This window comes from Macaca fascicularis, chromosome 15 (assembly GCF_037993035.2).
Source record: "Macaca fascicularis isolate 582-1 chromosome 15, T2T-MFA8v1.1".
Classification (NCBI taxonomy): domain Eukaryota; kingdom Metazoa; phylum Chordata; class Mammalia; order Primates; family Cercopithecidae; genus Macaca; species Macaca fascicularis.
In genome coordinates this window covers 14,024,742-14,048,427 of record NC_088389.1, presented here as the reverse complement: position 1 = coordinate 14,048,427, position 23,686 = coordinate 14,024,742, and the positions used below count along the sequence as shown (strand labels likewise).

Genomic DNA, 23,686 nt, shown 5'->3' with positions numbered 1-23,686 from the left:
ATCTTGTTTTTGTTGTGCATGTGTATTAACAGTTAAAAGTCTATATAATATAGGCTGGGCGCCGTGGCTCACGCCTGTAATCTCAGCCCTTTGCTGGGCCAAGGCAGGAGGATCGCTTGAACCCAGGAGTTTGAGACCAGCCTGGGCAGCAGAATGAGACCCCATCTCAACAAAAAATAAGTCAGGCATGGTAGCGCATGCCTGTAGTCCCAGCCACTTGGGAGGCTGAGGTGGGAGGATCACTTGAGCCCAGGAGTTCAAGGTTGCAATGAGCTACTGCACTCCTGCCTGGGCGACAGAGCAAGACTATCTCTTAAAAAAAGTCTACATAATATACATAACAATTAACAGTAGTTCTCTCAGGAAAATGGGGTTGCATGTTTGTTTATGTTTCTATTTTTCCCAAATTTCTTATAAATAAAATATTTTTTATTATTGTCAATAAAAAAATACAAGTCAACAGCTGGGCATGGTGGCTCATGTTATCCTAACCCTTTGGGAGGATCGCTGGAGCCCAGGAATTTGAGACCAGCCTGGGCTATATATAAAAAGGTTAGCTGGGGCCGGGTGCGGTGGCTCAAGCCTGTAATCCCAGCACTTTGGGAGGCCGAGGCGGGCGGATCACGAGGTCAGGAGATCGAGACCATCCTGGCTAACATGGTGAAACCCCATCTCCACTAAAAAAATACAAAAAAAAAAAAACTAGCAGGGCGAGGTGGCGGGCGCCTGTAGTCCCAGCTACTCGGGAGGCTGAGGCAGGAGAATGGCGTAAACCCGGGAGGCGGAGCTTGCACTCCAGCCTGGGTGACAGAGCAAGACTCCGTCTCAAAAAAAAAAAAAAAAAAGGTTAGCTGGGTGCTGTGGCATGCACTTATAGTCTCAACTACTGAGAAGGGTGAGGTGGGAGGACTGCTCGAGCCCAGAAGTTGGAGTCAGCAGTGAGCTCTGATTGTGCCACTGCACTCCAGCCTGGGTGACAAAGCAAGACCCCATCTCTAAAAAAACACAGGCACAAACAAATCAAGGAGTTCCCAGGGCAAGGCCACCAAATCTCTCTCTTTCTACAGTGCCTTCTGCTCAAATGGACTGGCTCAGCCCAGTGGGGGCTTCCAGGCAGTGGGGCTGGACTTCCAGCCTTTGGGAGACACCTGGGCCTCTGACTCCAGCCCCTCTGTTCCCTGTTTTCCTCACTTGGGGTCTTTAACACAGGACTCCCTGCCACCCTCCCACCCTCTGAAAGCTGTTCCTATTGCTGTGGCTGATGAAGGAGAGTCTGAGTCAGAGGACGATGACCTGAAACCTCGAGGTAATGGCCCCCACAGCAGGGGAAGCTGATGGACTGGGCTGGGGGCCTCACCTGGAGGCTAGAAACCACCAGAGTCTTGGTCCTTATTTGCACCTGCTATATGGACAAGGAAGGATAGGGTGACAGATAAGCTGCATAGCATGGTGGCTTCCCTCTGGAAGCTGGCTGGCCTAGCTAAGGTTCTGGGGAGCCGGCTATCTTGTCCCCTCTCCCAGCTGGGTGACCCTGGGCAGGCCGGCCCCTCTGCTGTATGGTCTGGACAGTGGGCCTGGCTGGGCGGAGGGGCAAAGGAGTTCGTCTGTTTAAAACACTCAGGTAACCACAGCTGTTGTGAGCAGGAACCTTGTTAATTTACTGAGAAGATCCCTGGGGTGGAACACTTCTACCATGTCCTCTTCTTGGGTCCTGGGCAGTTGAGAGCCACAGCTTTGTGCCAGATGTGACTTGCAAGGTCTCCTCAGCAGGGCAGGGCGCTCACCTGCTCCTCCCCTTGTGTTTATTTCCCAGGCCTCACGGGCATGAAGAACCTCGGGAACTCCTGCTATATGAACGCTGCCCTGCAGGCCCTGTCCAATTGGTAGGTCGACACTTTGTCCAAGGGCCGAGAGCTGTCCCTGGCAAAGCCCCAGAAACAGCAGCAGTAGCAGCTCCCAGCCTGTTGTCCACAAGCACATGTATAGGATGCACAGCAGCAAAATTCCTAAAAACATGCGTGCCCTTTGACCCAGCAATCTCCCCAGTCGAAATGTGTCCTGAGGAGATAACCAGAGATGCTGGGGAAGTTGTACACGCAAGGAGGCCCACCGCTCTATTGTTTATTGGAAACGATTTAAAGGCCCATCTGCAAGGGAGTATAAATTCTCATAGCCCTTGCAGCAAGTGCAGGAAAAATGGCACAAGACAGCATGCATTGAAACAAAACAGGTTTCAGAATCTGGTGAGTGGGGGGAAAAGGAGGTTATAAAGCATTGTAAGGTAAAATCTCATTTTACGAGAGAAACGCGATTTTCCATTAAGGAAAGGCTATCAGCTCCATGAGGCCAAGGATGCCTCCTGTATCTGACATGCTTCTCCTACCCAGTGGAGATTAGAGATGCTGTATATGTATGCAGGAAGGAGAGAGGGAATGGGTACAAATGTGTAGAAAAGTCTGGGAGACTATGTCCCAAAATGTTCCTAGTAACTATCCTCAGGTAGCAGGATGCAGGTCAATTATTGTTAATAATTGACCGCACCCAGGCCGGGCGCAGTGGCTCACGCCTGTAATCCCAGCACTTTGGGAGGCCGAGGCAGGTGGATCACGAGGTCGGGAGATCAAGACCATCCTGGCTAACACGGTGAAACCCTGTCTCTACTAAAAATACAAAAAACTAGCTGGACTTGGTGGCACGCACCTGTAATCCCAGGTACTGGGGAGGCTGAGGCAGAAGAATCACTTGAACCCAGGAGGCGGAGGTTGCAGTGAGCTGAGATCGTGCCATTGCACTCCAGCCTGGGTGACAGAGCAAGCCTCCATCTCAAAAAAAAAAAAAAAAAAAAATTGACTGCACCTAGTCCGTTTTAACTTTAATAACCTCTATAAAGGCCCTGTCTTGGCTGGGCACGGTGGCTTACGCCTGTAATCCCAGCACTTTGGGAGGCCAAGGCAAGTGGATCACCTGAGGTCAGGATTTCAAGATCAGCCTGGCCAACATGGTGAAACCCCGTCTCTACTAAAAATACAAAAAAATTAGCCAGGTGTGGTGGCATGCGCCTGTAATCCCAGCTACTTGGGAGGCTAAGGCAGGAGAAGCACTTGAACCCAGAAGGCAGAGGCTGCGGTGAACCAAGACTGCACCACTGCACTCCAGCCTGGGCAACAGAGTGAGACTCTGTTTCAAAATAATAAAAATAATAATAAAAGAAGATAAGATGAGATAAAATAAAATAAAATAAAAATACGCTGTCTCTAGATATGGTCACACTCTGAGGTACTGGGGATTAGGGCTTCACAGATGAATTTTGGAGGATACAATTTTCTCATAACTGGTAGGAGCCTTCTAGTCACCTTTAGGCGTTTCTGGGTCCAGGGTCACTGTGCTCCCTGCGCGAGCACTCAGGGCTCCCCGCTACGCAGCCCTTTCTAAACCGTGCCACCTGCCTCGTTTGCTTTCCTGACCTGGCTCTCTCTCTCCCTCGCACCCAGCCCACCGCTGACTCAGTTCTTCCTGGAGTGTGGAGGCCTGGTGCGCACAGACAAAAAGCCAGCCCTGTGCAAGAGCTACCAGAAGCTGGTCTCTGAGGTCTGGCACAAGAAACGGTGAGCAGCTGCATCCCTAGCCTCGGGCGGTGTGTGGGGACTGGGGTTTCCTGTCAGCACCCATGATTGAGCTCTTCCTATGGATTCAGCCCCCAGCGAGGACTTGCCTCATTTTGTCCCAGGTAATGCTTGTAGCAAGCCTGCAGGGTGGAAATTGCATCCAATCCTGTTTTACAAATAGGGAAACTGAGATGCAGAGAACTTTAAGTATCTTGCTCAAGGTCATAGAACCTGCAAAAGGTGAGCTAGAATTTGACCTGCTGTTGACCCTAGCCAGCAGCCACTGGGTAGATGTCTTTGCCAAGAGACATGGTGACCCGGCCTCAGCCACAGCTGAGGAGCGTGTGGAGGAGGTATGGGGCAGGGGGGCACAGACTGGATGGAGCTTCTGGCACAGTATGGAATGAATTTAAAGACCAGAGTCTGTGATTAGATCTATTTCTCCAGGAAAAGTCAAAGTTGGGAATAATTTAAAATGAGCACATAGAAATATGTATTATGTGTAGAAGCAGATGAAAAACCAGCGTAGGGCCAGGCGCAGTGGCTCACGCCTGTAATCCCAGCACTTTGAGAGGCTGAGGCAGGCAGATCACGAGGTCAAGAGATTGAGACCATCCTGGCCAACATGGTGAAACCCCGTGTCTAATAAAAATGCAAAAATTAGCTGGGCATGGTGGTACGCACCTGTAGTCCCAGCTACTCGGGAGGCTGAGGCAGGAGAATCACTTGAACCCAGGAGGCGGAGGTGGCAGTGAGCCAAGATTGCGCCACTGCAGTCCAACCTGGCGACAGAGCCAGACTCCGTCTCAAACAAAAACAAAAACAACAAAAAAAAAACCCAGCATGGGAGAAATATGTATTACGTGTAGAACCAGATTAAAAACCAGCGTGGGGCCAGACGCAGTCACTGACACCTGTAAATCCAGCACTTTGAGAGGCCAAGGCAAGAGAATCATTTGAGCCTGGGAGTTTGAGACCAGCCTGGACAACACAGCAAGACCCCGTCTCTACAAAAACTACAAAATTAGCCAAGCGTGGTGTTTGCACTTGTGGTCCCAGCTACTCAGGAGGCTGAGGTGGGAGGATTGCTTGAGCCCAGGAGGTTGAGGCAGGCTGCAGTGAGCCTTGATCATGCCATTGCACTTCAGCCTGGGCGACAGAGTGAGACCGTGTCTCAAAAAAAAAAAAAAAAAAAAGTCCGGGTGCAGTGGCTCACTCCTGTAATCCCAGCACTTTGGGAGGCCGAGGCGGGTGGATCACAAGGTCAGGAGTTCGAGACCAGCCTGGCCAATATGGTGAAACCCCATCTCTACTAAAAATACAAAAATTAGCTGGGCATGGTGGCGCACACCTGTAGTCCCCGCACTTTGGGAGGCTGAGACAGGAGAATCACTTGAACCCGGGAGGCGGAGGTTGCAGCGAACCAAGATCGCGCCACTGCACTCCAGCCTGGGAAACAGAGCAAGACTGTCTCAAAACAAAACAAAAAACAAAAACACAAGAAAACCAGCGTGGTACAGTATAATTCCGCTGTGTAAGAAGCCAAGTTTAAGTGTATATCTGTATGTATTTTTGTATATGCATCTGTAGTTTCACAGAAAAACCCAGAAATCTAATGGTAAGTATCTGGTGCCATTAGTGGTGGTGTTTTTCTCTTGTACTTTTCTGAAATTTTAGATTTGTCAATAATGAACATGTCTTTTGAAATGAGAAAACCACAGTAAGTGTTTCAGAACAAAAACAAATCATGTTTAGGCGAGTTTGTTGTGTGCCAGCAGGAAATGATGCCATTTTATTTGAGCTCTTTGCTTAATTGAGGCAGCTATGACTTGACATTTTCTTCTTGTCTATAGAGATGTGTGAGCCTCTTGGGGGTCCTGGCTGAGTAGGTCCCTCCCCATATGTCAGGAAATGCCTCACTCTGATCCAGCCTGACTGGCTGGCTGCCTGCTTCTCTCGGGAATGAGCAGCTCAAGGCAGACTACCTGGACTAATGGGTTTGGGCTTCCTACAGGCCAAGCTACGTGGTCCCCACCAGTCTGTCTCATGGGATCAAGTTGGTCAACCCAATGTTCCGAGGCTATGCCCAGCAGGTAAGCCATCTGAGCTGCCCAGGGGACACTCAAGGCCATGACCCACCAGGCCTGACTTTGACGCCAAAACCAGAGTGGAAAATCGCAATGGCAGCTGAGCACTGGTTGGCAGGTCTCAGGGACCAGGCTCTCATTCCTAAGCCCTTCACACATGTGAGGACAGTGGTGCCTCCCAGCAACCTGCTGACATTTAACCCCACTTCACAGATGGGCAGACTGAGGTTCAGGGGGCTGAGCCACTTGCACAGGCCACACAGCTAGTAAATGGTGGAGGGGAATTCTTTCTTTTAGCGAGGTGGGTACAGGGTCTCACTCTGTCATCCAGGCTAGAGTGCAGTGGGACAGTCATGGCTTACCGCAGCCGTGACCTCCCGGGCTCAAGCAGTCGTCCCACCTCAGGCTCCCAAAGTGCTGTGATGATAGGCATGAGCCACTGCACCCAGCAGAGGGGAGATTTGAACCTGGGCAACCTTGCTTCGGGGCCTGTGCTGTGCCCCTCTGCATTGCACTCAAAATGGCACAGGGTTTCACTTCCCCAAACCACAGGCGAAATTTCACTTTTACTAAAATAAAAATTTTGATTAAGAATTTTTATTTTTTAATCTAGAGAACCCCTTTGAAACCAACCACATTTTTCTATTTGATAAAATAATGAGACCAAGACAGAGTGCAGCCATGTGTACGCCTCAGCCCTGGGCTGATGGCTCCTGCCCTCCAGCCTCCTGCCCCAGATGGCCCCCGGCCTGGGCTTTCATGCCAGGCCTGCAGGCAGAGCTGGACCAGGCTGGGTCGCCTCTTGTGCTGCCTGAATGAGCGCCATGGATGGAGTGGCAGTCATGTAAGGACACCTTCCACCCTCCTTTACCTGCTGCCTGCTGTCCTGTCCCAGGATGAGGGCTGCCGGGCCTTTGGCTCCTGCTTGAGCAGCTCAGCACTGCCTGGACACCTCTCTTTTGGGGAGTGATAACATCCACAATGACTAAAATTCACTGTGCACCGTTTAAGTGGTCACAACTTAGTCCTCATAGAACTCTCACGAAGTGGACACTGTTGTCACCCCCATGTTACAGGTAAAATGCTGAGGCTCAGAGAGGTTCTACCACTCACCCAGGTCACACAGCACATCCTGGCAGAGATGGCATTCAGGCCTACCTGAGCCCATCCCTCAGCACAGCGCTGCCCCGACTCTGTGCAAGGCGCCCTACGGGCTCTCAGCTCTGGGTCAGGATGCCGTTACGGAGGGCCATGCACTGCTGCAGGACTCCATCTGAACTCCAGCAGAAGCATCCCTTTCTCTGGTTCTAGGACATAACGTGGGGATGCTTCTGAGGCCGAACTGTAGACGCAGCTGCAGGCGCCTCTAAAGGGCCAAAAGACGCTTTCGTGCTTCCTCATGGATTGAGATTTTGGCAAGGAACACATAGTACTTTTGTTGAAAGGAAGAACCAGAAAGAGAACTAGATGGCAGATTGAAAGCCTCTTCTTGAAAGGGCCTTTGATCGTGCCTGCCACAGGACACGTGTCCCCTCCCTGATGCAACAGAACCTGGTGGTTCATTCATCTGATCTGAGTCTGACACTTGGGGAGTCACTCCCGATCCCTCCCTTCCCTGAATGTGAGTGGAGAGAGCCGGGTTCCTCTTTCTAGATGTGTGACATGAGGGCTGTCTCTGACTGCTTCGTGACCCCTGCCTCCTGGGGATCAGAGCCTGGGCTGCGGGCTACTTCTAACATCCAGGCCAGGGACTGCTGGGGCTGATTTGGGCTTGGAACCCAAGTCCTCCAATGCCCAGCACTACCCGAGCACCCCCGCAGCTGCTGGAGTCTGCTTCTGCCACCATGTTCTGACCTCCCAGTGCACCTCCTGTATGAGCACGCAGATCTCAGTGGGGCTCACTGGGCGCCTCTGCCTAAGCCCCTGCTGCCTTGACTTCTTGCTGTGCTGGTGGCCCAGTCACAGAGTGGTCAGGACAAAGTGGTCATTGCTGGGATTTGAAACCCAGGCAGCCTGCAGGGGCAGCTTAGTCTGAGTCATGCCCAGGTCTGTGGGAAGGTGAGAGCAGGCAGTGAGGGACATGGGGGCTGGCATAGGGACTGAGGGAGCCAGGGGGAGCCAAAGGAAGGGTGGAGCACGCAGACGGCCTGGCCTGTGGGTGGCGTGGCTTGGGGCAGGACTCAGGTGAGCCCTCCCTTTTGGCATCACACTTCCTCATCCTTCCTCCACCTCCCGGCCCACCTCCACTGGCCTCTTCTGTAGAGAGAAAGGTGGCTCGGGCTCAATGTGGTCCTGCCTCCCTGTCCTTCCCGTACTGAGCTTGTAGCAGAGGCAGGCGATTCAGAGCCAGAGCCGGGGAGTTGCATGGACCCAGGTGCATACCTGGCTCTGCCACTTTATAGCTGTGTGTCCTGGTAGGAGTCCTTTAGCCTCTCCAGTCCTCACTGTCATCCTCAGAAGAATGGGGTTAGGACAGACTGCCCTGGGAGGCCACCGTGGGGGCGAGCAGCTCCTCTGCAGGGGTCGCCCATGAGGCCCTCCCAGATGGAGGCTGGTGCTCTCATCAGCCACAGGGCGCTGGAGGCTGGTTCCTCCTGCCTCCAGGAGAACCCTGTTGATGCAGCCCCTGGTTCTAGGACACCCAAGAGTTCCTTCGCTGCTTGATGGACCAGCTACACGAGGAGCTCAAGGAGCCAGTGGTGGCCACGGTGGCGCTGACAGAGGCTCGGGACTCAGACTCGAGTGACACAGATGAGAAACGGGAGGGTGACCGGAGCCCATCAGAAGATGAGTTCTTGTCCTGCGACTCGAGCAGTGACCGGGGTGAGGGTGACGGGCAGGGGCGTGGCGGGGGCAGCTTGCAGGCCGAGACGGAGCTGCTGATCCCAGATGAGGCAGGCAGAGCCATCTCTGAGAAGGAGCGGATGAAGGACCGCAAGTTCTCCTGGGGCCAGCAGCGCACAAACTCGGAGCAAGTGGACGAGGATGCTGATGTGGACACCACCATGGCTGCCCTTGACGACCAGCCTGTGGAGGCCCAGCCCCCATCACCACGGTCCGCCAGCCCCTGCCGGACGCCAGGTATCAGCTGGCTGGGGGCTGCGGGAGGAACCTCAGCCTGTGGCCCAGTACCTACTGGGTGCTGAGCGCCAACCTGCAGTGGCCCCCAGGGGATGGGTTTTTCACTAGACCCGAATGACAGTGGGGAAGTCAGCCTCGGCGGGGGTCAGTGATGTGCCCAGGGTCCCCTAACTCATAACGCTGGAACCCAATTCAGAGCCCTCTCCCAGAGCCTTGAGCCTTCCGCCGAAAGTGGAATGGACAGCTCTGCTCCGGCCTGTGTGCTGGGGCCAGGAGTGGGCACGTGACAGATGAGACACATTGGGGTCAGGCCTTCGTCCCTTTAGGAGGGGCTGGCAGGTCATCTTCCTGCCCACTCATGGAGCCGGCCTGGCTGCCCTGGCCCAGCATGGTGCCCTCTCTGCCCCCAGAGCCGGACAACGATGCCCACCTACGCAGCTCCTCTCGCCCCTGCAGCCCCGTCCACCACCATGAGGGCCATGCGAAGCTGTCTAGCAGTCCCCCTCGTGCAAGCCCCGTGAGGATGGCACCTTCGTATGTGCTCAAGAAAGGTTCGGGGGGCACAGGGGAGGGTGGGTCAACTTGGGGCTGGGAGTGCAGACTTGCACCCGTGGCTGCCTTTCTCATGGTCCCATGTGGCGGAGGGCTGGGCTGTGGGCTCCTCTCAGGTACACCCCTGAGACACCAGTGTGGGAGCCACGTTTTGCAGAGGATGACACAGAGGCGCGAGATGGTGAATTGCTTGCCCAGTCACATGACTTGCATATGTCACTCCACATCCTGTCAAAGGAAGCCCCAGGGCCCGCACCTCGCCCCGGCCAGGTAGGTGGAGGCTGGGCTAGTCCTGTGCTATGTCCCCAGCCCAGGTATTGAGTGCCGGCAGCCGGAGGCGGAAGGAGCAGCGCTACCGCAGCGTCATCTCAGACATCTTTGACGGCTCTATCCTCAGCCTCGTGCAGTGTCTCACCTGTGACCGGGTGGGTGCCCCCAGGGATGGGGGGAGCTGGGCCAGGCTGCCAGCGGCCTCAGCAGCTCTTGCCCTAACTGGGTGCAGGGTGGGATCTCCATGGGTGCTCCCTGCTTTTCTCCAGGGGAGGGCCCTGCCTGTGTGGATCCCGTGTCTGTGGCCCGGGGAGCAGGCCCTCTGCCCCTCACCTGCTGGTTGGGATTTGGGGTGCAGATATTGCCAGAGGACGGGCAGCAGACTAACGTTTAATCCCACAGGTGTCCACCACAGTGGAGACGTTCCAGGACCTATCGCTGCCCATTCCTGGCAAGGAGGACCTGGCCAAGCTCCACTCAGCCATCTACCAGAATGTGCCGGCCAAGCCAGGCGCCTGTGGGGACAGCTATGCCGCCCAGGGCTGGCTGGCCTTCATTGTGGAGTACATCCGACGGTGCGCCCACCTTGCCACTACCAGACGACACGGGCTGGGCCTTGTCCTGGTTTTCCTGGGTGGGAGACACTACATAGTGAAGTCCACGCATTTGGGGGACCAGGGAGGTCCTGGGAGGATCTGGGGGCTGCGGAGGAGTTGGCTTAATAAGCAGGGGATTTCTTGGCTACTTTGGAGTGGACAGGATTGGATGGTCCCTTGGAGCTGGAGGGCAGTGACAGCATGGAGGTGACCACGTGGCAGGTTGAAGGGAGGACAGCAGCAGGACACAGGCCTTGTGGGCAGGGGGCAGCAGCTTTCCCAGGGCTGCCTCACCCGCCTGAGGCCAGAGACCCGCACGGCCCCAGGGAGGGAGCAGCATGATCATGGCCGCAACACAGATGAAGGAGGCCAGGCCTGGGGAGAGTGATGCCACTCGACCCAGGACGCGGAGAGGTCTGGCTCCAGGCCTCTGCCCCGACCCTCTGTGCCTGGCTGCCACTCTGGGCCTTCGGGGTCCTTCTGTGGCTCAGGCCTGACAGACCTCAGCCAGAGTCCCTTCAGCTCCTATTCTTGCCCAGGCCCTGGCAGCACCCAGCACTCCTTTTCTGTCTGTAGGTTTGTGGTATCCTGTACCCCCAGCTGGTTTTGGGGGCCTGTCGTCACCCTGGAAGACTGCCTTGCTGCCTTCTTTGCCGCTGATGAGCTGAAGGGTGAGTGACCTGGCTGGCAAGGGTTGGGGAGGTGGAGGGTTGTGAGAACAGGGGTGTGCAGACCCCAGCAGGCCAGCATGCAGCCCAGGGCTTGTGGGATGCACGGCCAGGCTAGACTTGGCTTCCAAGGTTGAACCCCACTTCCAAGATTCCCACCCCCACAGCCAGCCAGGCTGGGCCGGGGCCACGTGATCTCCCAACCCTACCATCCTGCAGCTCTTGGGTGTTTACTTATTTTTATTTTTACCAATTTGGTGAGCAAAAATGATATTGTGTGTTAATTTTTCATTTCCTTGATTACTGATGAGTTTCTACATTTCTTGTTAAATATACTGGCTCTTTGTATTTATTTAAACTTTGCCCATTCCTGTCCTTGCCCTTTTTCTCTGTTGGCTATTTGGCATCTAAACCTTTGGGAAAACTCTCTCTCGTCTCTTTTTTTTTTCCTCCAATTTTCAATTGTGGTGAAATACACAAGATGTAAACTTTACCACCATAACCATCTCAAATGCCATTTTTAACAGAAAGTGCCCCGCTGAGTAGTATGAAATACATACACATGGTCACACAGCCATCCTCCTCATTCACCTCCAGAACTTTTCCATCTTGCAAACCTGAAACTCAGTATCCGTGAAACAGCTCCCTACTCCCACCTCCCAGCCCCTGGCAACCTCCACATTCAAGTCTGTGAATTTGACTGCTCTAAAGGGCCTCATATAAGTGGAATTATACAGTATTTGCCATCTTGTGACTGATGGCTTTTACTGAGCATAACGTCCTTAGGGTTCATCCACGTTGCAGCGTGTGTCAGAATGCCCTGCCTTTTGTAGGCTGGTTATTTATTGTTCCATTGTGTGGATGGCTGGGGCCATTCTGCTTCTTCGTTCATCCATCAGTGGACACTCGGGCCACTTCCCTGTTAGCTATTGTGCGGAATGCTGCTCTGACCATGGGTGTGCACACCTGTCTTCTTTCATCCCTTTGGGTCTATGCCTATTTTTAATTTCTTGAGGAGCCACCGTACTAGGTTCCACAGTGGCCACCCCATTTCACGTTCCCACCAGTGACACACAAGAGTTCCAGTTTCTCCACATCCTCGCCCACACTCATTTTCTGTTTACTTTTTTGATGGGAGTCAACCTCGTGGGTATGAGGTGGTATCTCATTGTGGGTTTTTTTGTTTTGTTTTGTTTTGAGACGGAGTCTCGCTCTTGACGCCCAGGCTAGAGTGCAGTGGCATGATCTTGGCTCACTGCAACCTCCACCTCCTAGGTTTAAGCGATTCTTCTGCCTCAGCCTCCCGAGTAGCTGGGATTACAGGCACATGCCACCATGCCCAACTAATTTTTGTGTTTTTAGTAGAACGGGGTTTCACCGTGTTGGCCAGGCTGATCTCCAACTCCTGACCTCAGGTGATCCGCCCGCCTTGGCCTCCCAAAGTGTTGGGATTACAGGTGTGAGCCGCTGCACCTGGCCTCGTTGTGGTTTTGATTTGCATTTCCTAATGATAGTGATGTGAAGTGTCTTTTCATGTGCTTGTTGGCTATTTGTAAGTCTTTGGAAAAACATCTATGTGAGTCCTTTGCCTGTTTTGATTTTTGTTGCTGGTTATGGGATTCTTTTTTTTCTTGCAACAGTCTCACTCTGTCACCCAGGCTGGAGTACCATGGCGTGATCTTGGCTCACTGCAGCCTCCGCCTCCTGGGTGCAAGCAATCCTCCCATCTCAGCCTCCCGAGTAGCTGGGATTACAGGCATATGCCACCACACCTGGCTAATTTTTGTATTTTTAGTAGAGATGGGGTTTCGTCGTGTTGGCCAGGCTGATCTTGAACTCCTGACCTCAAATGATTTGCTGCCTTGGCTTCCCAGAGTGCTGGGATTACAGGCGGTGAGCCACTGCGCCAGCCTTATTAATTAGAGGAGTTCTTTGTATGTCCAGATGTGTGATTTGTAACCCTGTCCTCCCATCCTGTATGGTGCGTTTCATTCTGTGGTTTGTGTCTTTTGCTTTGGTTGCCTGCACCTTTGGTGTTGTGTTTCAGAAATCATTGCCAGATCCAATGTCATAAAGCTTTTTTCCTACTTTTCTCCTAAAAGTGTTATAGTTTTAGGTCTTATATTGAGGTCTTTGATCCCATTTTGACTTAATTTTCAGTGTGCATGGAGGGGGAAACTATACATTAAGATTTTAAGCCCGTCAGGGTGGTGTGTACCTGTGACCCCAGCTACTCCGGAGGCTGAGGGTCCCCTGAACCTAGGAGTTTGGGACCAGCCTGGGCAACATAGCAAGACCCTATCTCAAAAAAATTGTTTCAAATACATTTTCTGTAATTAATGTTACACTTCCCCCTCCACCTCCATTTTGCCTTTTGCCTTTTAATTTTGCTTTTGGTGGTGTCTTACAGATGTTGAAGTATTTCTGGGGTCAAATATATCCATTTCTCCCTTGTATGGATTCTGTCTGTGGGGCCCAGCCAGGGCCTTCCCTCCCTCCAGTACCTCTCAGGTTTTATTTCTTTTTCTTTTTTTTATTTTTTTTGAGATGGAATTTCACTCTGTCGCCTAGGCTGGAGTGCAGTGGCACAATCTTGGCTCACTGCAACCTCTACCCCCAGCCCCAGTTCGAGCGATTCTCCTGCCTCAGCCTCCTGAGTAGCTGGGATTACAGGCATGCACCACCACGTCCAGCTAATTTTTGTATTTTTAGTGGAGACGGGGTTTCGCCATGTTGGCCAGGCTGGCCTCGAACTCCTGACCTCAGGCGATCCGCCTGCCTCGGCTTCCCAAAGTGCTGGGATTATAGGCATGAGCCACTGTGCCCGGCCAGGTTTTATTTCTTAAGCAGAAATCATTATAGTCACTTTTTTTGCTCCCCCATTTCCCATGCTCGCTAACCTCTGACTCTTTGTTTTACTGCCCTAGGTGACAACATGTACAGCTGTGAGCGGTGTAAGAAGTAAGTGAGCCTTCCCTGGCCTTTTCCTTAACTGCCCATTTCTGTGCCCTGCATATTCCCCTTGGGTTTCCGCAGAGAGCCCCCCACAATCCTGCCTTCCCAGAAGAGAGCCGGGTGGAGGGCTGCTCCCCGGCCTGATGCCGGACACTGAAGCTGGCTTGTGCTTCCTCCCCAGGCTGCGGAACGGAGTGAAGTACTGCAGAGTCCTGCGGTTGCCCGAGGTAAGCCGGCGGCCTTGGCAGCCTCCTTCTCAGCTGTCCCGGGGTGCACACCAGCACACACCACGCGGGGGCTGACCCTGCTCCGCTTCTCGGGCACTTCTGTGCTGCAGGGGCCACGGAGACTCCATAGCTTTGGCTGAGAAACCTCTGGGAAGGGTTGGCAGGGGGCACATTTTTCCGACTGTGACTTGGTGCTCTGTCTCGGTGGCCTCAGCACATTTGTTGTCTAACGTGTTGTGTGAGGGCCCAGTGGGAGGCAGGTGTGTAGGATGCTGAGACACCACCCCCACTGAGGCAGCTATGGCTCCTGCCGGCTACAGAGTGGTGAGAGGAGAGCTGGCCCAGCCGGGGCTGTTGCCAGGGGCCTTTCTGAGGAGTGATGTCTGAGTGAGGCCTGGAGGTTGTAGGCTGGTGTCAGCGTTGTGGATGGAAGGCACAGAAGGAACAGACAAAACCCCAGTGCAGGAGCAGGCTTGTCCGCACCAACGAAGGCACGTGTGTGGCTGTAGCAAAGAGGAGAGGGCCCCAGCAGAGGGGGCCCAGGATGGGGCTGTGTTGGTTCGGGGAGGCTTTGTGGCTTCTCAAAGGCAGTGCCGACAGAACTAGTAAACTTGATGGCTCAGTGCAGCTCTCGGAGTCCAGTTCTCAGCCATGGAGCTGGGAATGATCTGTGTGACTTAGAGTGAGCCCAGTCTGGACCACGTGGAACTCTTCGATTTGTTCCAATGGAGTCAGCTTTCATGATCCCATCAGCTGTCCTGGGCCCGGGGGCAGGCCTGCGAGCATCCGCGTCATTTCTTCCTAGGTGACCGGTGCGCTCTCTGTCCCCACAGATCCTGTGCATTCACCTGAAGCGCTTTCGGCACGAGGTGATGTACTCATTCAAGATCAACAGCCACGTCTCCTTCCCCCTCGAGGGGCTCGACCTGCGCCCCTTTCTTGCCAAGGAGTGCACATCCCAGATCACCACCTACGACCTCCTCTCGGTCATCTGCCATCACGGCACGGCAGGCAGTGAGTCATGTCCCCTCCCCTGCTGCCCCCATCCGCTAGGATCCCTGTGACCCGTCTGCTCTGCCGCAGGTGGGCACTACATTGCCTACTGCCAGAATGTGATCAATGGGCAGTGGTACGAATTCGACGACCAGTACGTCACAGAAGTCCATGAGACGGTGGTGCAGAACGCCGAGGGCTACGTCCTCTTCTACAGGTGGGCGCCGGGCCGGGCCTGGTGGAGGAACCTCACCACCCCCGTCCCCTGGGACCCATGGGCCTTCTGGGTGTATGTAGGGGACAGTGCCTGGAAGGGTTTTGAACCAGGGAAGTAAGGACTTGGATTAAGAAAGAGCTCTCTGGCTGCTGTGGGGAATGCAGGAAGGCAGCTTGGAGCCTTCTCCAGGGCCCTGGCTGGTGCACAGGGGCGCTGCTCACATGTCCAGGACCCCTGAGGAACCCAGGAGGTGGACAGGGCCGGTAGCCCCAGGTGCACTGGGATGAGGGCTCTGCATGTGTCTGGAGGTGGCAGCCGTCAGGCACAGCTTCTCGCCCCCTCCTCACCCCGCAGGAAGAGCAGCGAGGAGGCCGTGCGGGAGCGGCAGCAGGTGGTGTCCCTGGCCGCTATGCGGGAGCCCAGCCTGCTGCGGTTCTACGTGTCCCGCGAGTGGCTCAACAAGTTCAACACCTTCGCAGAGCCAGGACCCATCACCAACCAGACCTTCCTCTGCTCCCACGGAGGTGAGGCGCCCCCCTGTGGTGGGAGAGCAGGGTGGGCAGGTGTGCCGAGCCACAGCTTCACTCCCTGTACCTTCTTCCCAGGCATCCCGCCCCACAAATACCACTACATCGACGACCTGGTGGTTATCCTGCCCCAGAACGTCTGGGAGCACCTGTACAACAGGTAAGAGCCCGGGAGGCCAGCTAGTCTCTGTCCCGTCCAGGGCCCAGCTGGGCAGGAAAAGAAGGGAGGACAGGGAAGGAATGCCGCCAGGATCCCTCACCACACGCTGGCCTCCACTCGGCAGCACAGAGCCGCCTTCACTTGTCTCATGGAGAATGACACGTGTCGTTTGTGGGAATCCACTTGGATCCTTCCAGTCACAAGGGACAGGAAACTGGCTGAAGCACAACTGAGTGTGTTGGCTCATCTGGTCCTCAGCCTTGAAACAAGGCCTCTTGGGGACTGTGGGCGTGCTGCTCCCTTGCAGGCTCCATGGTGCTCACACAGAGGCGCGTGCAGGCCTGTGACAGCGCTGAGGGGGCACTGATGGCTTGAGGGGGAAGTGGAAGGCAGTGATCACTCTCCCCTCACTGGTGCCCCCCTCAGGCCATGTTTCTCTCTCCCTCCCACCCTGAGCACAGATTCGGGGGTGGCCCCGCCGTCAACCACCTGTACGTGTGCTCCATCTGCCAGGTGGAGATCGAGGCGTTGGCCAAGCGCAGGAGGATCGAGATCGACACCTTCATCAAGGTGCATGTGGCAAGGCAGCACGGGGGCGGCTGTGCCAGCCTCTGCCTGGGGCACTTGGGGACTTGGGGACAGAAGAGCCCTGTGTAGTCCCTGAGCAAGTTTGAAGGAGTCTTTTGAGGCTGGGCACGGTGGTTCACACCTGTAATCCCAGCACTTTGGGAGGCTGAGGCGGACAGATCACTCGAGGTCAGGAGTTTGAGACCAGCCTGGCTAACATGGCGAAACCCCATCTCTACTAAAAATACAAAAATTAGCCGGGCATGGTGGCGGGTGCCTGTAATCCCAGCTACTCGGGAGGCTGAGGCAGGAGAATCGCTTGTACCTGGGAGACGGAAGTTTCAGATTGTGCCATTGCACTCCAGCCTGGGCAACAGAGTGAGACTCTGTCTCAAGAAAAAAAAAAAAAAAAGAAAGGAAAGGAGTCTTCTGCGGGGGACTAGATGGCGAGGTGTCTAGGAGGACTTTTCCTGGTGAGAGGGTTGGCTTGAGTAAGTGAAGGCTCGTCGCCCGGGTGCTGTTGAGCTTAAAGAACCAGTAGATGGATCCCGTTCTCAGCCTTGGCTGTGTTATTTTGGGCTGAATCATTCTTTACTGTGGGGCCATCCTATGCATTGTAGGATGTTTAGCAGCATCCTTGGCCTCTACTCACTAGTGCTAGTGACAACCAAAATGACCTCCAGTCATTCAGACTTCTGTGAAAGAGCTGAGTGCAGGTGAGGCTCCTGGCACACTCCCTCCCTGCCACACTACTTCTAACAGGGTTAGGACGCGCTCCACTCACAGGGAAGGCCCGGCGAGAGACACTGAGGGACGCCCGTGCTTTGTGGCCATTAGGAAGTGATTCTGCTGCCTGGGCACAGTGGCTTATGCCTGTGATCCCAGCACTTTGGGAGGCCGAGGCAGGTGGATCACTTGAGCCCAGGAGTTCAAGACCAACCTGGCCAACATGGCGAAACCCCATCTCTACCAAAAATACAAAAATAACCTGGGCACGGTGGTGTGTACCTGTAGTCCCCGCTACCTGGAGGGCTGAGTGAGGTGGGAGGATCACCTAAGCCTGGGAGGTTGAAGCTGCAGTGAGCTGTGATCGTGCCACTGCACCCCAGCCTGGGCAATAGAGACCCTGTCTCAAAACAAAAACAAAAAAGATACTGTCAGGGCTGGGCATAGTGGTGTGCACTTGTGGTCCAACCTACTCAGGAGGCTGAGGTGGGAGGATCACTTGAGCCCAGGAGGTCAAGGCTGCAGTGAACCATGATTGCGCCGCTGCACTCCCGCCTGGGCACAGAGTGAGACCCCCCCCATCTCAAAAAAGAAAAGAAAAAAGAAAAAGAAAATGCTCCTGTCAGAAGGAGAGCTGCCTCTCTGAGCAGATAGGCACATTCTATTCAACCGGGGAAAATTAGCATCTGCCAGGCCAGGTGCAGTGGTTCATGCCTGTAATCCCAGCACTTTTGAGAGGCCGATGTGGGCGGATCACCTGAGGTCAGGAGTTCAAGACCAGCCTGGCCAACGTAGTGAAACCCCATCTCTACTAAAAATACAAAAGTAGCCAGGTGGTGGCGCGCACCTGTAGTCCTAGCTACTCAAAAGAGGCTGAGGTGGGAGAATCGCTTGAACCTGGGAGGCAGAGGTTACAGTGAGCCGAGATCGTGCCATTGCACTCCAGCCTGGGTGACAGAGTGAGACTCCCTCTCAAAAAGTAGCATCTCCCTTGTGGTCTCAGTTGGGTCAAACAGTTATTGAAGAGACCCACAAAATGTTGCCACTGTCCTCTCTGAGCGATGGGTGTGTTCATTTTGTTTGAGCTTGTCTGGGGGTTCTGATTTTTCACCTTGAGCATCTGGTGTTTTTGTAAGACTCTTGGGTGAGGGCCTGGGGCGGGGGCATTTGGGAAATCCTTGCTGAAGGTAAATAGAGGCTGACCTGCCCTCTGTCCCCTCCCGTCCTTGCCCACCTGCCCAGCTGAACAAGGCCTTCCAGGCCGAGGAGTCGCCGGGCGTCATCTACTGCATCAGCATGCAGTGGTTCCGGGAGTGGGAGGCGTTCGTCAAGGGGAAGGACAACGGTGAGCTGAGGGGGGCCTGGCACTTACCTGCCCCGGGGGCCTCCTGGGAGATGGGATGCTGGCAGGGGAGGGCCGGCACACGGGGGCTCCTGCAGGCCCCGTACCTTCCCCCAGGTGCCACCCATCCAGGGTGGACAGAGAGCATGGGGCTCTGCCAGTCCCCAGTGGGGATCGCTGTCCCCACCCAGAGGCAGGAAGCCGCTCCTGCTCTGCGCCCCTCCCCTTCTCCACTCCCTGCCGTGCCCAGCAAGCTGCTCTGCCCTCCTGCAAGGCCCTTTCCTCAGGGGAGCGTGTTGCCCGAAATGACAGATTTGTCATCCAACTTGTTGGATCTACAGAGATGGAGACAGGCCCCATCACAAGGATGCTCCCAGGGCCCCCCAGACCCCCAGTGAGGAACAGCAGAGCCAGCCATGGGTTGCCTGTGGCTTTGGGGCCCGGCAGGGTGGGCAGACCCCATGGTCCTGCTCACGGGACCCTTTGTGTGGAGCACAAGCACCCACCTGTGCTCGGGAAGGAAGGCCCCACTGCCATCCCGCTGCTCAGGGAAGGTGCCAGGGCCACCCTGAGGCACCTCTGGTGGTGGCCGAGGCCTTCAGCGTGGCTGTGGTTGAGAACGTAGCTCCGGAACCCCCACCCTGGCCTGGACGGTGGCCTTGCCTTCTACCAGCTGTGACCTGAGTGGTTACTTCACCTGCCCAGGCCTCGGCTCTGTCTCTGTAAACCTCTGTCTTGTCCTGTGGCTGCTGAGGCTAAATGAGACAGCTGGGCAGAGGGGAAGGGGCGTGGTGAGTGGCAGCTGCCAGCAGAGATGAGGGCATGGGCCGCCCACCGCAGTTCCCGCGGCCAGCACAGAGTCTGAGACGATCTCGTGCATCCTGGAAATTCCCTCTGCTGGGTCCTCAGACTGCCGCAGAGGAGCATTGGGTGGCCCAGGCACCTCCTTTAGAGACTTCTCGCTGACCCCCAGGCCTGGGGTGGCCTCACTTGGGATGGCTCTGCTGCTGCGGAGGGTGGAGGGTGTGGCAGGGGCTGAACCCGAGCCTGCTGTGTCTGTTCCAGAGCCCCCCGGGCCCATTGACAACAGCAGGATTGCACAGGTCAAAGGAAGCGGCCACGTCCAGCTGAAGCAGGGTGAGTTCCCCCAGCGTCAGCCAGGCTCCTCTCTGCGCTTCCTGGCTGCCAGGCTGCTGCCCAGCCCCGTCCTTCCAGGAGCCCCCTTCCCACCTGTCTTAGAGTCAGGCTGAGATGTCCACCCGAGTCCAGGCCCAGGCGGCTGAGAGATGGCGCAAGGGGCTTGGTCTCTGCTTGTGTCCCCCAGGTCCCACCCCTCCGCCTGCTGCTGGCCTGGCCCACCCTGCTGTTTATGTCAGCGCCACTCCCAGGAACGAGGGACACAGCCAGAAATAACACATCTCCGGGGCCCTTAGCAGGACGGACGTTCCTCTGGGAAATCCTGGTTTCCATCTGACGGCTTTGCATAGATGCCCTGGTTGCCGTCCTCCCCCTTTGGGGTCTGGCCCTGCGGAGCCCCCACTGCCCAGGCCAGTGGCTTCCTTGAGGCGGCAAAGGTGAGCCCAGGGATGCCTCTCGTGCCCTGCAGGAGCTGACTACGGGCAGATTTCAGAGGAGACCTGGAACTACCTGAACAGCCTGTACGGAGGCGGCCCCGAGATCGCCATCCGCCAGAGTGTGGTGCAGCCGCCGGGCCCGGAGAGCCTGCACGGGGAGCAGAAGATCGAAGCCGAGACCCGGGCAGTGTGATTTGCTGGGCTAGTCTGTAAGTGGCCCTGGCCGGTCCCTCCACGGCACTCTGGGTCCTCTCCTCCCTCTCCAGAGACCCTCATGTGTCCCTTTGAGCATCCAAAGGGCAGGTCCCTGAAGGAGCCTTCCTGGAGGCTGTAGGGAGGCCCTGGACGTGCCCAGCCCCACTGCTGAGTGCCCGTGTCCCCACAGCCCTGTGTGCCCCACCCCGCGGAAGGCGTGTTTGTGCCCAGAAGAGAGGCCGGGCCACTGCAGAACCCCGCTGTGTAAAGAGGCAGAAAAGTTGGTTTGGTTCGCAGTGAGTAACGCTGCAACTGGAAAACGTGCACTTCAGGCTTGTTTAAACGACCAAGACTCTGTGACGTTAATTTGGGTTTTTGTCCTGGCAGTGCTCCTGCCAGTCACTGTCATCATTGTGTCCCCCACAACTGTCCTCTTACTAGCTCGGCCCAGCTTTGTTCCTGGAGCCCGATGCTGCCCCCCTCAGGCAGAGGATGCGTCTGGGGCCAGAGTCAGGGAGTAGCTGCTGCTTCACAGCGTTGCCACCGTTTCTGCCGCCACCGTTTCTGCCGTGAGATTGGCCCTGATCCCCAAAGACTGGAGGGAGCTGCTCCGGACTGGTGAGCGCAGCCAGAAGCCCTGGCCAGTGAGGAGCTCACAGGTCCTCCCTGATGGTCCCGCCGCACCCCTGCATCTCCTGGGCGTCACTAGGAAGGCTCTGAAGTCCCAGGCTGCTTTCAGCACTTTTCCTGCAGACTGGAGACTATGGACTCATTGCTGATTGGAATGCCAGGAGGAGGGTGGATTTCTGCCAGTGGGGGACATTTCTGGAGGCAGCTGGTCCCCCACACCGCATCCTGCTGAGCCTGCCCCTGGATTGGCTGTACTTTGCCTGGAAGTTCAGCAGTTCATCTTCATGGGAAATTTGCTGAGCCCCCACCAGGGAACCGGATGATGAAACAGGGATACCTCACAGCGCTGCCATTTGCTGCAAAGGCAGCTTCCCGGGCCGACGCTAGAGAAGACAGACTTCCCCTTCCTCCCAGCGCCAGCAGTGCAGAGCCCACCTGGAAGCGTGTGGGGGGCATGCAGGGGGCAGCGCTCAGGCGGATCCTGGGAAGCGGCCTCTGGATGCTGAGTGGAAGGACCCAGTGAGCACAGCAAGGCACCAAAGCCCCTGGAGAAACCGCCAGAACGAGATGCGGCCGTCGTCAGGGTCACAGCAGATGGCGCGTGGGTGGGGAAGGGGCTCTGGGACCAGACCCCCACACCTCTGTGGTCATCAGTCTCTGTAGAAGCAGATGGTGGTGGAAATTCCAGCAGGTGGGTCCGGCAGAGACCCCGAGGCCTCACTTTTCGGATCTTCTCTCCCAGATCCTGCTCCCTCCCGGCTGAGCCTGGGTTCCCTGGCATTGGCCCCAGCCTTCTGAAAGCTGCTGCTGCAGCCAGAGGCCACACGCTGCACTGTCACCACGCAGCTGTGCAGGCTGGGATCGGGCCCCACCTCTGTGCTGTCTAGTTTGTGTTCAGAATGTCAGAATAAACACAGAATAAACATTCCCACAGCCACACTGTCGTCTCTCCTTCACTGCAGTTAATTCTGTTACTGGAGGGCAGGTGAGGCTCTCCGCCATGGGGACAGCCCCTCAAGCCCTGGGGCTCGCCTTGCAGATCACCAAGCCGGGAGGGAGCTTTCCATGTGGCTTTCTGAAACCAGAGACCACCTGGAGGCTGTGGACGCGAGCGGAAGAGGGGACCCAGCCTCTTTAAAGGCCCGTCGGTGTCTCCTTTCCTGGAATCAACACCAGCCTCAGACAGGTAGGGCCAGATGTGGCCAGTGATTGAGGCCAGCACATCCCACGGCCGGTCCCCCTCCGGCCGCCCAGACAGGCGGTTACAGAGTGGCTGTGAGCAGGGGGTTGCCTCTCCTTTGCACACCGGCCGTGGGCATTCAGTGATGCTGGTGTTCAGTAGTCTGAGTTTTTTGTTGGGTCTCATTTTGGGGGAGAGAAGAACTTGAGATTTTTATATATAACTTATCAACATGTATTTGTGAAATCCCATTGTTGCAGGAAAAAGGGGTTCCGATCCAGACCCCAAGAGACGGTTCTTGGATCTCACGCAGGAAGAAACTCAAGGTGAGTTGCAGAGTTCACTGAGAAGAGTTTATTGAAAGCTGCTCAGGTACAGAGTAGAGCGTCCTTAGAAAGCAAGCGGAGGGGTGCCCGTCGCTGTTTTCAACTCCTCTTATGTAGGGGTCTTAGCTATAGAAAAGCTACGCTGCCTGTCACGTGGGCTGACAGCCTGACACAGTGGATTGCTCTGTTGATTTAAAGAAAGCTATCCTTGGCACATCGAAGCCTCACTGTGGTCATCTTCAAGCATACACTGTGTGGCATCTGAACCTTCTGCCGTCCTAGGAGTTTGTCCTCGTGGGCGTTAGGCAGCTGCTTCCTCAGACTAAACATCTTAGACCAAGGTTGTGACTGGCCTGGACTGTGCCTAATTTTCTGTTTTTTGAGATGGAGTCTCTCTCTGTCGTTCAGGCTGGAGTGCAGTGGCGTGATCTTGGCTCACAGCAACCTCCACCTCCTAGGTCCAAGTGATTCTCCTGCCTCATCCTCCCAAGTAACTGGGATTACAAGCGCGTGCCACCATGCCCAACTAAGTTTTGTATTTTCAGGAGAGACAAGGTTTCACCATGTTAGCCAGGCTGGTCTCGAACTCCTGACCTCAGGCGATCTGCCCACCTCGGCCTCCCAAAGAGCTGGGATTACAGGTGTGAGCCACCGTGCCCAGCCCCCCTGGCTAGTTTTCAGGTGGAGCGGAACTCAGAATGACGTCACCCTGGCTCCCCAGGCTTCTGCTTCCCCACCCCTGTCAGATACGAGTGCACAGAAACATTCCAGCATATGCAAGGATAACACCATGACAAGGACCCACAATGGCACAGTGCCAGTTCCATGGAAAGCCCCGGGGCCTCCGGAGTCAGCCACCTTGCCCCACCCCAGTGGTGGCTTCTTGCACGCAGTTCCCTCATCCCGCCTTTTTTTTTTTTTTTTTGCTGAAAAATGCTTCATTGTATTACTATCTTTTTTTTTTTTTTTTTTTGAGACAGAGTCTCACTCTTGCCCAGGCTGGAGTGCAGTAGCGCAATCTCACCTCACTGCAACCTCTGCCTCCTGGATTCGAGCAATTCTGCCTCAGCCTCTGGAGTAGCTGGGACTATAAGCACGTGCCACTACGCCTGGCTACTTTTTTTTTTTTTTTTTTTTTTTTTTTTGTATTTTTAGTAGAGACGGGGTTTCACCATGTTAGCTGGGATAGCCTTCATCTCCTGACCTCG

At 55.3% G+C, this 23,686-nt stretch overlaps 1 protein-coding gene across 15 annotated transcripts in view; it reads left to right on the top strand.

The window, feature by feature from the left end:
* The window catches only part of USP20 (ubiquitin specific peptidase 20), a 46,338-nt gene extending 24,427 nt beyond the window's left edge, over positions 1–21,911 (top strand). For 8 of the 15 annotated variants that reach the window (XM_005580641.5, XM_045373904.3, XM_074016271.1 and 5 more), the window contains 20 exons: positions 1,210–1,306; positions 1,814–1,883; positions 3,492–3,605; positions 5,620–5,698; positions 8,329–8,773; positions 9,184–9,324; positions 9,635–9,750; positions 9,998–10,170; positions 10,768–10,862; positions 13,787–13,820; positions 13,996–14,041; positions 14,875–15,055; positions 15,125–15,251; positions 15,606–15,775; positions 15,857–15,938; positions 16,400–16,508; positions 18,474–18,576; positions 19,639–19,710; positions 20,180–20,356; positions 20,533–21,911. In XM_005580641.5, coding sequence (XP_005580698.2) covers positions 1,210–1,306; positions 1,814–1,883; positions 3,492–3,605; positions 5,620–5,698; positions 8,329–8,773; positions 9,184–9,324; positions 9,635–9,750; positions 9,998–10,170; positions 10,768–10,862; positions 13,787–13,820; positions 13,996–14,041; positions 14,875–15,055; positions 15,125–15,251; positions 15,606–15,775; positions 15,857–15,938; positions 16,400–16,508; positions 18,474–18,576; positions 19,639–19,710; positions 20,180–20,340 — 2,415 coding nt within the window. In that variant the 3' untranslated portion in view covers positions 20,341–20,356; positions 20,533–21,911. Of the gene's footprint in view, positions 1–1,067; positions 1,307–1,813; positions 1,884–3,491; positions 3,606–5,619; positions 5,699–8,328; positions 8,774–9,183; positions 9,325–9,634; positions 9,751–9,997; positions 10,171–10,767; positions 10,863–13,786; positions 13,821–13,995; positions 14,042–14,874; positions 15,056–15,124; positions 15,252–15,605; positions 15,776–15,856; positions 15,939–16,399; positions 16,509–18,473; positions 18,577–19,638; positions 19,711–20,179 lie in introns of those variants that run through there. The other 7 variants (XM_074016275.1, XM_074016276.1, XM_074016277.1 and 4 more) reach the window with 4 other exon arrangements.
* Positions 21,912–23,686: the final 1,775 nt, after the last annotated feature.